We start from the raw sequence: 12,721 nt of genomic DNA, 5'->3' as shown, positions 1-12,721 counted from the left end.
CAATTAACAGGAAGTGTGGAGGGAAATGGGCAGCTGTCGAAACAGACAAAAGTCACTTGAGATGGAGGCTTTAATAAGAAGGGGATTTCAGCAAGATTGAACAGAAGAGCTGGTTGTAGCTAACCTTCTGTCTTCAGATTTCCCACAAATAACACAGGACAGCATAGTCCTTAACCAGGCATTTACTTAGCTTCTCTGTCCCTATACACTTGGTGGTTGGGATAGATTTTAGACTGAAAAAATTGGTCTTTTTATTTTGGCCACATCACACCGATTCAGAGCCCATTCTGCATCTCTTGATTTACAGAATTCCACAGGTGGAAAACTGGCATCATAGACACCTGGACCAATTAGCCTCTCTCCATTTTTAAAAACATTATGAAGAAAAATGTATGCATTCACCATATTTTTTAGCAGATTTATTCTCCACTTGTCTCTTCCCTGTTTCTAAACTTACCTACTGCATGGATGTAGGACCAAACCAGACAAAATTTCTTGATCTTGACCAGAATGGAGTTCCCATGGAAATGTTTTCCTTAAAATTTCTATTAATATAGTTTTAAAAGTACAAAGATTGACATGTTTGAAGTTAAAAATAGTAATCGTTCTTAAAACACCTTGTTGTTTCTCAGGGAGTGGGGGTGGGGGGTGGGGGACAGAATTGTTAAATTTGCTGGGTTTGAACACTCAACTTTTATTGGATTTTTGTTAATTTGTTGTTAAATAGAAGGATAACAATATTATACAACATTAGTTCAAAATAATGAGCTGGAGTCAACCAACTCTAGTGGTGAAAAAGGAAGGAAAGGTCCCTTTTGACCACCCAAAGAGGCTATGTTGGGGATTATGAGATCTGCATTGAGAAAAATCATGTGGGATGAGCTCATGTGTTAAGGAGGAAATCTGGGTGAGATTGAGCACAAAAAGTCTGAGTCCAACCCTCACTGAGAACAAATGGCCCAAACAAAAACAAATACCATAAAAATATGAAATTGCTGCTGAGATAACAGATGATCTATGGATCTTAATGGTGCACAGGTCAGAATTACTCAATATATTTCTAGTAAAAAGTCCTCCATGTATTGGCTACTGTCAAATTTCTCAAGCTTGCTGAATGATCTGTCAGTCTTTACTGTATTGGTGAATTAGCTTCAGAAAGAACACAATGATTCCAGACGTGATCTGAAAAACCTCGTTTAGATTTTGCTTCTTTCCTACGTGAGATGAATTCATGAGGTTTTTAAAAAACCTGTTCATGCTGTTTTATTTCGTCATATCAAATATACAGATTTTTCATCACATGAGGTGATGAATAATTTTACCAAACACATAAAATCTATAGAAACATTTTTTTTATCTATCCCATTCTCTTCATAACTTTTTCTACAGTTTGCTTTTTCTCATATATGAATGGGATCTACCCAATTTTTTTCTGCTGGTGAAAAGAGGAGGAGGGCATCCCTTTTGCCCACCAAAAAGGCTGCAGCTGGGGATCATGGGACCTGCGTGGGCAAAAGCTATGTGGGATGGAGGACTGTAGTAAGGAGGGTCAGTGGGAGAGAATTTGCAAAAAAGCTGTCTAGATCCAATACTAAATATTAGGTAATATTTAAGACATCCCAATTATCAAATTTATTCCACAACACATTAAAAATTTAATTCAAACAATAACAATTCAAAAAGTTTCCCAGGCAAAAAAAAATATGAAAAAGGACAAAGCATCAGGATCAGACGGGCTGACAGTAAGAAGCTTTAATTATACCTTTACAAAAAGTTATGATTATTCAATCCTAAGTATCCATTTCAGTTCTATAGCATAGGTTGTCTTGATACATGATGATTGTTAAGTTTACAAATGTATAAAGAACTTACTATTTTTCTTTATAGATGTTTGAATCTGCTGGTGCATTTTGTTGTACAGCTGCTGTCCACAAGTGTTTACCACTCCAGCCATTCATTAAAATTTATGGATGCCTTTCTATCTCACTCACTGCAAGACAAGGTCTCTCCTATACTAGATAAGAAGTTGTTGCCATTGGGTGGAAATCTATTAATATGCATAGCCCTCCAGAGACCAAAACAACTTTGTGGAAGAGAAATACCAATAAAATTAACTTTCTTGTATGTACATATTATTATATTCAACCAAACGGTATCATGATTAGCATGCTTACCAATAGAGAAAAACAATCATGAAAACTTACTAAGTTTACAAATCAAATATGATTGATCACTTAATAAAGCATTTAAATCACAACTATGTCAATATCAAATGCTTTTGTCAAATATCAACATGTGTAGAAATATACATGGAGTCAGTATAAAACAGAACAGTATGAAAGCATATCTTTAACAAACTATTCTGTAACATCCCACACATACAATTCATAAATACATTTCATAAATACGTAAGTACATCCATAAGTAGTTGAGACAGGCATTGTAACAAGGCTTTCTAGAAGTCTGAGCAACTTTGATACTACTTCTCATTGTAACTGCTTTGAGAAAAGCAATGAAATGAGGAAGAAATGCACTGGACGACCCATAAGCCTGTAAGCCAGTCACATAGGATTAATTTTGGCTCTAAACACACAAACAGCAGCTTTGGATTTGGAATTGAACTTCAATAGATTGAGGAATATGGATTTCTGTACTTGTATTCCTCAGCATATTGTTTTGGTTATGGACTAGTGCAATACTCAACTATTTATGCATGTATTTATGTATTTATGAAATTTATTTATGAATATATACAATTCATGGGATGGTTGTTGTGGGTTTTCCGGGCTGTATTGCCGTGGTCTTGGCATTGTAGTTCCTGATGTTTCGCCAGCAGCTGTGGCTGGCATCTTCAGAGGTGAAGCACCAAAAGATAGAGATCTCTCAGTGTCACGGTGACACTGAGAGATCTTTATCTTTTGGTGCTTCACCTCTGAAGATGCCAGCCACAGCTGCTGGCGAAACGTCAGGAACTACAATGCCAAGACCACGGCAATACAGCCCGGAAAACCCACAACAACCATCACTCTCCGGCCGTGAAAGCCTCCGACAATACAAATTCATGGGATGTTGCAAGCACTAGTACTTTATTGTTCCAGAATGATTTGTTAAAGGTGACTAGCCAGTTACATAGGACTGATTTTTGGGCTCTATAAAAAAAAAAAAAATAAGTGGCTCCAAACATGTAACAGCAGCTTTGGATCTGGAATTGAACCTGTGAATAGATTGAGAAATAAGGATTTCTAATACTCGTCGTATTCCTCAGCGTGCTACTTTGGCCTTTGGGACTGTGGCAATATATGGACTAGTGCAATATTCAACTATTTATAGATGCACTTAGGTATTTATGAAATATACTTATGAATTGTATGTGTGGGATGTTCGAAGCACTAGATTAAAGCCTGATTTGTTAAAGGTGTACTTTCATACTGTTCTGAAGGTTGACTCAATGTATATTTCTACACATGTGTAATTCTTGATATTTGACAAAAGCATATGATTTTGACATAGTTGTGATTTGAATGCTTTATTAAATGATCAATCACATTTGATTGGTTAACTTAATAAGTTTTCATGATTGTTTTCCTCTATTGTACATATTATTAGTCAAAGGTTGGCTCAGTGTAGGTTGTAAGAATGAAGGAACACTCACAAGACTTAATTCCTTCACGATTCATCTATTCTGTAGACAATCTTTATTTTCACTTGGTCACGATAAGATGTAGGACTCCATTATATGACTTCCTGCAGCAGCATTTAATAATCTTGGACCTCTTTATCTTTCCTAGTTCCCTTGCAGCTGCTCTTCCAAGTTTCAATCATCTTCTGATTTCTTGGTTGCAGTTCCCCTTTTGGTTGATGATTGAGCCAAGGAATGGAAAATCTGGAACAATTTCAATTTTCTCAGTGTCAACTAAAAAATTGTGCAATTCCTCAGCAGTCGTTACTTTTGTCTTCTTGAAGTTCAGCTGTAATTTTTCTTTGGCACTTTCCCCTTTAACCTTCATCAATAGTCATTTCAGGTCTTCACTATTTTCTGCCAGTAACGGTGTCATCTGCATAGCACACATTGTTAATGTTCTTTCCACCAATTTTCACTTCACCTTCTTCTAGAGCTAACCCAGCTTTCCTTGTGATATGCTCTGCATAGAGGTTGAACAGGTAGGGTGATCATATGCATCCTTGTCTGACATCTTGGCCAATTGGAAAACATTATTTCTCCCATATTCTGTTTAACAGTATTCTCTTGTCCAGAGCACAGGTTGTGCATGTGGCCTTAGTCCCTGACTTACGTTTGTATAAAAAATTATTTAAACACTTATATCCCACTTTTCTCCCTGAAGGGACCCATTGTGGCAGATGGGTTTTATGAATGCAAAACTTTGCAATCCAATAACATCAATGCCCTGTCTCAGGGTTAACTACAGGGAAAAAGTGCAGTGCCTTTCATATTTGCAATTAGAGGCTTAACATGGTGAATTCCTCAAGATTCTGGTGGTGAGATGGTATTAACATTATTTTGAGTACCACTTGAGGATGTAATAAAAGATTTTGAGAGGAGCATAAGAGAGGCATTAGAACGGTTCAGTTAATTATATTTTATTGTTTATGTTTGTAGGCATCATGAATAACATAATTTTTCTAAAAATTTACCCAGCCCATTCTTTTTGTAATGTAACACAGTGGGGTGTGGTGGAAGAGACACCCCCTCTTTCTCAGCCCCCCACATTGTTAAGCCCAGCAACCACTATGCCCACTGGTATAGCATGAGTTGCCAGCCCCGGGCCAATTCCTGGCAGGAGGTAGCACCCTTGGCACTACATGATCCCAGGAAGTGACATCATCACGCAGGGCACAGCCACCCTCTGGGAGTGCTCCTGTGATTTGGGCCACTCGCCTCCCTGTCCCTTACTTGGCAGCCCTCTGCTGCATCTGCCCATGCTGATGCCACACTCATTGGCCAGCAGCTGCTGCAGGAGGGCCAGCTTGGCACCCAGTGAGCTGACTGGCCCGTTGGCTTGGCAGGCAGCCAGGGCACATGGGCAGCATCCCAGGGACATAGTGTAGGCTCTCCATGGTTCAGCGCCCCTAAAAATTATGCACCGCCCCTCTGCCCCCCCCATGCTACACCACTGGGTTTACATATGTCCCATGTAAAGATCCTTGTAAAAGCTAACTGATCAATGACATCTAGCCCTTTAAGAGTCAGACAGGCAATGACAGTTGTCTCTTTGGCAGCTGTCAGGCGATCAGCTGTTGGGAAGCTCTACCCTAGTGGATGATCTCCATCAAAATACAGACAAAGGCCATGCCTCTTTATTGCTCCTCCTGGATCTATCTGCAGTTTTTAATACAGTAGACCATGCCATTCTCTTGAGGCATTTAGAGACAGAAGTGGGCATCAAAGGATGTGAATTGGACTGATTTAAATAATTTCTTATGGAATGGACTGAAAGGGTTGCCATCTGAGATCAGCTATCTCCAGAATGGGAGCTATCTTGTGGGGTCCCTCAAGGCACAATCATCCCCATCTTATTCAGCCTCTACATAAAACCTTTAGGAGAACTCATTTGCAGCTATGGAGTTGAATGTCACCAATATGTAGACGATACCCATCCAGTTCCCCACAGGATGAAGTGGAAATCTTGGATTACTGCCTGACAGTTGTGGTGAAATGGTTGAAAACGAACAAATTAAAATTGGACCCTGACAAGACGTAAGTGATGCTTGTTGGGAAGGAAAAGATCTTGAAGGACATGGTACTCACCACTTTTGATGGAGTTCATCTGACCATTGCAGACTCAATTAAGAGCTTAGGGGTTATACTGGATCCAGTGTTATGACTAGAAAAATAAGTTAAGGCAGCTGCAAAAAAACACCTTTTACAATCTCACTCTAGCCTGGAAGATGGCTTCTTACCTTGACGTGGCTGACCTAGCCACCTGGATCCAGGGGAAAAGTCCACAAGTGCAGTGGCATTCCATTAGCCTTTTGCCCTTGATAAGAGTTGTTAGTAACACTCATTTCTTTACTGACATTGGAGATTAGAGCACAGTTCAACAGAGAAAATGTTTCCGTCTAAATTGTAGAAAATACTGGATTTGACTGTATGTTTGATGAGTTTTGGTATGTTTATTTGATATTTATGTACCCTTAAATGTATTATAAATTATTGGTGATGCTGGATAGGCTGTGATTTTTATAGATGTTCTGCCAGTTCCCCAGTGCGAAGAAGGGTTGGAAACACCAAAATGTGGGTTTAATGGAAACCCCATCTTCACTATCACCTGTGTTTCGGATATTGTGTGGACTCATATTTGATCTTGTGGACTTTTCTCCTAAGAAGGTTTTTTTGGATATTATATTAATCTTTGTATCTTTGTACTGACTGGCATGTATAGTTCATTAAGAGTTACTAATATACTACAAAGAACATTTTCAACATACTTTAATGTCTACTTATTTGTATTTGGGTAGCACTGTATTCCACAGTGATTATCTTTCTTATCCTGCTTGTACCCCAGAGCAGCCTCCAGTGTTCTATCCTTTCCTCTAGTTGCTCATCATGGGCCAGATAAGAGGTTTAGAGAGGCCATTGATCCAGTTTCACACAGTGGCATTCTGTTGCCCTGGAAGACCAAACAAGCAGGACATAAGAGTTCAAAACTTTCACCAGATGTTGTCTCCTAGCAATTGTTCTGCACTCTGCAGGTAAGTCTGGTCAAGTCTTTTATGAAGAAGGTAGCTAGTGAGACTTGGAATCATGGACTAGAGCTGGAGACAATAAGCTGTTGCACAGAGCTTAAGCCTAATGGACCTAAGTGGTCACATGGGGCTGGAATAATACCAGGCCCTGGGGAAAAAGGCATGGCAGTCACCTTTTTAAAATACTCCCTAATGTGATGATGTCACTGCCAGATGTGACATCATTGTGGCTACCTGACTTCTGGGTGCTCAAGCTGGTTGGCCACTCCTGGGTGGTGCTATGCAGCTGCAGGAGGCCAGCTGGGCATCTGGGCTGGCAGGCCACTCCCACTGGCACTGTGCAGCCAAAGGAGGCTGGGTGGTCCTCTTCAACCAGCGCTGCACAGGAGGTCAGGCACCTGGCTCAGACTGGTTGGCCACTTCCATGGGTCAGCAGCAGAACCACACAGCCACAGATCGACCAGGCACCTAGGCCCAACCGGTGATGGACCTGCCAAATGAAAGAGAACAGGTATCTGATATTGGGGGGATGTTTTCCCAGACAGTCTCCCAAAATACTGGACTGTCTGGGTTAAAACCTGTCACCTGACAACCCTTTGTAGACCAGTTGATTCGGCAAGATTAGTGATCCCATTCCTTCAGTGGGAATTCCTTATTCCCATGTTTCACCTCCGCTTGTCAAGTCTTAACTGGGGCAAGAGGATTATGTCCTCCGGAACCCTGGTTTGGCCCAAGCACACGCTGTAAGTCTGTCTGTGCATTGAGCTATCTTCCTCTAGTGCTTCTGCTGGTTGGAGGTGAACCTTGGTGGGCTTGTGGGCTGGGGTCTTTAGCTGGCACTTAATTGCCTCAGGACCTTGCTGGACAATAGGGAAGTCTGGTGGAGGAATCTCAACTGCAGGCCCCTCAGTCAGGAGCAGCCACTGGAACTGCTATGCTGGAGGTATCTGCCACACTGGGGTCTTCCAGAATTCTGGCTCTGCAGGCTTGTGCTCTGAGTCATAGACCAGACCTGGCTCAGTGAGTCTCATGACAGCTGTGGTATTCAGACATTTGGTGCCTCTGTTTATGGAGGTTTTCTTAACTCACCATGTTAGTAGTCATTGATTGACCTATCCTACATAAATCTGCCATTCCCCCTTTTAAAGCCTTGTATGCTCTTGGCTATCAGTATCTGAGATAATGATAAAGCCTTAGCTCTATTATTTTTAAATAAATTGCCCTTCCTGCTTTTTTTCAAGGAGACAGGAGCAAACTGTCCATTACAGCAATGGGAAAAAGTCTGGTCTACCAAGACTCACTAATTGAGACTCATTAATTACTAGTTTGGGCTCATTAGGAAAGCTGAAGTTTATATTGAGAATTTCAAAACACTTAGTTATGCACAATTCATGGGAACAAAAAATCCCACAAGATGTACAGTGACATTATTTTAAAAACAAAGATCAGCTCTATACTTTCTGAGTGGAACGAGAGTGATATTTTACATTTTCTGCCAATATGATTGGAAGCAGATGAAAAATTTCACCCTAAACTGAATGAAAGCTCTGGAAGAAAAAAAGTAAGTTATTTATTTAAATATTCCTTAAGAAGTATCTTTTTCAATGTTTTTTTTAACTTTCTATTTTCTTGTTCTCCTGTCTCTAGTTGTGTACTGTAGTGGTGTAATGAAAGTGGTAGGGTCCAAGTTTGCATTACTAAGTTTACTTATCTAAAAGTATATATTCTTAGAAATCAACTTGGCTTTCAAGTAGATAGGAGTTAAGGCTACAATGCTACAAGAACACTTTCCAGAATGTAAACCCTGCTGAATTCATTGGGCTTACTTATGAGTAGGCCTTCTGAGGATAACCTGGGCTTTGTCTGAGAAAGTTTCTGGATCTGTTAACCCCGAACATAAAGGGAAGTCTAGGTAAATTCACTGCCTGTTGCTTGTCCTTATCCCTGCTTCCTTTCTGCTAGATGTTAATAGCACCACTGACCTCGTTTACCCGCTTGCTGTAAGGACAACCAAGCTAGCGTATCTTAAACAAGCTGAACATTCAAAAGTGCTTCCAAAGACTAAAGATTATTCTTCCCTATTTATGTTTATTTTTGTTTACCATTTGTTCTATCAGTCAGTGAGATCAGAAGGACCATAGTAGTATACATCTGAATGCTTCAACTTTTTAGGGGTAAGGATCAGGTTTTAGGTCTTTTTTTCTGGGCAGACTGAGAAACTAGATACATATTATAGTAATAGTGACTTTAAGATCCCGGCAAAAAAAATCTGTTCAAATTCAAATCTCCTTTCATTGTCCTCACTGAGTTAGGCCCAGGGAAGCTGGTGTTGTTGTTGTGTCTCTGTTACAACAGAACCTGTCTAGTGTTGGAAGAATTGGCTGTGCTGCTTCAGACTCCAGATGAGATGGTCATTTAATTACACGTCTTTATCTAATAACTCCCTTCAAACTCTCTCTCTCTCTCTCTCTCTCTCTCTCTCTCTCTCTCTCTCTCTCTCTCTCTCTCTCTCTGACAGGGCATTATTAATGTTGGGAACTGTGAAAAATCTAATTCTGCATCTGCAGTCTGAATTGGTACAGTACAGTCTACCACATCAGTACACTGTCACCTTACTGTCACCTGCATGTGTAGACTAGTTCTAAGACTCATGCCTAATCTTAAATGCAAAGCCCATCATCGGACTTTTTTCTTATTCATGTAATAGTGTGACAGAATGTTAGGAGATAGCTGTTTGAAGGCAGTGATTCTAAAATGGTCTATTCAGATGTAAGTCCCATTTTATTGAAAGAGTGCTTAGAACTACAGCCAAAATTAGCAGATGGAAAAGAATAATCTGTGCTCACACTTTATGCCCTTCAAATCTACCACACCACCTATAGTATTTATTGGACAATGTCTTATATGTAATAGATCCGGAGGAGTTAGCTGTGTTAATCTGTAGTTGCAAAATAGTAGAGTCCAGTAAAGAGTCCATCTGATGAAGAGAGCTGCTGTTCTCGAAAGTTTATGCTACAATAAAGTTGGTTATTCTTAAAGGTGCTAATGGACTCTTTATATGTAATACCTTCCATTCTACGATGTACAAGATAGCACTTATTCTAGGTATCATGTAAAAAGTATTTTTCCTCCAAGAATAAATCAGTTATGTACTTGATGCACATCATAGAAGCCCACACAGGGGCTGGAGGCTTCTGATAGTAGCACTGCACATCCACTTTCCTGATTTCTTTGGTGCAGTCAAATACTTTCCACCCAGCCTTCCATGTGCTGTGTTCAAGAGCAGCATTGTGTTCAGTAATGGTAAGAACAATATTGTATAACTTTAAATAAAAAACAATGGACACTGCAAAGCATAAAGCCAGAAATGATGAATACATGGGAGGATGTACATTTCCACTAAACAGCTGCCTCCTAGCTTCATATCGACTGCCTAGTACACATTATTATTATATTCTTTCCCACTTGCTATTGGTGATTCCCCCCACCCATGTCCCTCTTTTTCTGTAGATCCACACCACTCCTCCATTGTCCCAGGGATTCACCCTCTCAGGGCACTGTGTGGAGGACATATCAGATTGCCCCAGGATGGGAAAGGTTAGAAATTCTAGTTTAATGAATGCTACTACGCTTGCATGCTTGTATAACTTTACAATACATTTATCTAGCACAAAGGCTTGAGATGAACAGTTACTTTTTGCTCGCCATCTCCCTTTTGGATGACAATTGAATCAAGTAAGAGAAAATCTAAAAACTTCAGTTTCGTTGGCACCTTAATATTGTATAATTCCTCTGCAGCCACTACATTTTTCTTCTAGATGTTCAGCTCTAATCCTGGTTTGGCCCTTTCTTCTTTAACTTTCATTAATTTCTTCACTATTTTCTGCCAGTAATGTGGTGTCACCTGCATATCTCAGATAGCTAACGTTCCTTCTTCCAATTTTCACTTTTCCAAATCTAATTGATCTTTCCTTATATGTTTTGCATATAGGTTGAACACTTAGGGAGATCCTTGTCTGACACCTTTGCCAATTGGAAACCATTATGTTTCCTCATATACTGTCCTAACTGTAGCCTCTTGTCCACAGTACAGGTTTTGCATCAAAAAGTCAGATGTGGCATACCTATTTCTGTTAAAACTGTTAATAGTTGTAATCAATACAGTCTTTGCTATAATCAATAAAACACAAATTGATTTTCTTCTGAAATTTCTCTCATATACTCCAGTAATCATTGTAAGTTTGCAATATGGTCTCTAGTTCCTCTTCTCTTCCTGAATCCAGCTTGAACATCTGATGTCCAGCATTCCATATATGGTGGGAGTCTCTTTTGTTAAATGTTGAACGTCATCTTGCTTACGTGGGAAATTAATGAGCTGGTCCAATAGTTGCTGGAATCTGTGATGTCTCCTTTTTTGGAATTGGAATGTAAATTGAACTTTTTCAGTTTGTGGGCCATTGTTTTCTTTCACACATTTTTTGGCATATTCTTGTTAAGATTTTGATGGACTCAGTTTCAGTAGCTTGCAATATCTCTGTGGAATATGGAAACTTAAGCAAAGCTGTCAGTGATAGAAAGTCCTGGGGGTTATTAATTCATAAGTTGGAAGTGATATAAAACACATGACAATCAGCTCCTATTCTTGTTATATCAGAGAGAATAGAGGTCCTATAAGGTAATTTTTTAATCTGGAATTAATAGTCCAGATGGCAATGCTTACTTCATATATGAAACCATAGCCTGCTTAGCATTTGATCCAGGGCTAAGAAGTCCAGCCATGATGTCACTACTGACAAAGACATGTTTTTTCTGTTTCAAAAAAACTTCTGTATGATACATTTCCTTTTCTTTCCACAGAATTTTATTGAGTAATGAAATGTCCAATCAATCAACTGTCACCCAGTTCTTCCTGCTGGCATTTTCTGATGTCCAAGAGCTCCAGATTTTACATTTTGTGGTGTTTCTTTCCATTTATGTAGCAACTTTACTGGGGAACTTCCTTCTTGTCTTGGCAGTAGCCCAGAATCCCAATCTTCATAGCCCCATGTATTTCTTCTTAGTCAATTTATCATTATCAGATATTTGTTATATCTCTGTCACCATCCCCAAATCCATGGCCATTTCTTTGACAAGCGACACATTGATTTCTTTCTCTGGCTGTGTCATCCAAGTTTTTTTATCTGTCATTTGTGGAACTGCTGAGCTGACCTTTCTTGCTGTCATGGCTTTTGACCGCTATGTGGCAATCTGTCATCCTCTGCAATACACAATTATCATGAACTGGAGTGCCTGCTTCCAAATGGCAGCTGCTTCATGGATTGCCAGCATAATAAATGCTGTGGTTCAAACTGCAAACACGTTTAGATTATGCTTTTGTGGGTCTAATATTACACAATTTTTCTGTGATATTCCCCAACTATTGGCACTTTCTTGCACTGATACAACAGCCAATATGTGGTGTATTCTTGTTTTTGCACTTACTCTGGGATCATTTTGCTTCTCTTTAATATTATTGTCTTACGTGTTCATCTTCTCTACTGTGTTAAAGATTCGGTCAGCTCAAGCCAGGTACAAAACCTTTTCCACCTGCACTCCACACCTGACTGTATTTAGTTTGTTCTTTTCTACTGTCTTGTTTTCTTATTTTAGACCCAAATCTCTATCTTCACCATTAGTGAACCAGCTAGCTGCTGTTTTATATACCATTTTGCCACCACTCATGAATCCCATCATTTATAGCTTGAGAAATAAAGACATCCAAGGGGCCCTGCAGAAAATGTCAAAGAAGCTGTTTGGATCTCATTTGATGATCTGATAAACCTTTGATTGAAGTCCTTTAGAGTGATACCCATATAATTAGCTTAGTTGTACCATTATGGCTATTGACCAATTCATACTGTCCAGATATTTCTAAGGAAGATAAATAATATAATTGATACATTATTTTAGTACTGATGTATTAGTTCATATCTAAATCATTACAATAAACTCCTTTATATTCACACTAGAAACAGAG

At 39.4% G+C, this 12,721-nt stretch overlaps 1 protein-coding gene across 1 annotated transcript; it reads left to right on the top strand.

The window, feature by feature from the left end:
- Positions 1-11,581: 11,581 nt before the first annotated feature.
- On the top strand, positions 11,582-12,520 carry LOC129339382 (olfactory receptor 14C36-like). The gene has a single exon (XM_054993965.1). It carries the CDS (start codon positions 11,582-11,584, stop codon positions 12,518-12,520), a length of 939 nt encoding a protein of 312 aa, XP_054849940.1.
- Positions 12,521-12,721: the final 201 nt, after the last annotated feature.

The sequence above is a fragment of the Eublepharis macularius genome, chromosome 12 (assembly GCF_028583425.1).
Source record: "Eublepharis macularius isolate TG4126 chromosome 12, MPM_Emac_v1.0, whole genome shotgun sequence".
In the NCBI taxonomy this organism is placed as follows: Eukaryota; Metazoa; Chordata; class Lepidosauria; order Squamata; family Eublepharidae; genus Eublepharis; species Eublepharis macularius.
Note: the sequence above shows the minus strand (reverse complement) of the source record. Positions and strands in the feature narration are given on the sequence as shown.

Excerpts from the sequence above, each read along its gene's own strand:
- LOC129339382 (XM_054993965.1), top strand. The coding sequence starts at position 11,582 with ATGTCCAATCAATCAACTGTCACCCAGTTCTTCCTGCTGGCATTTTCT.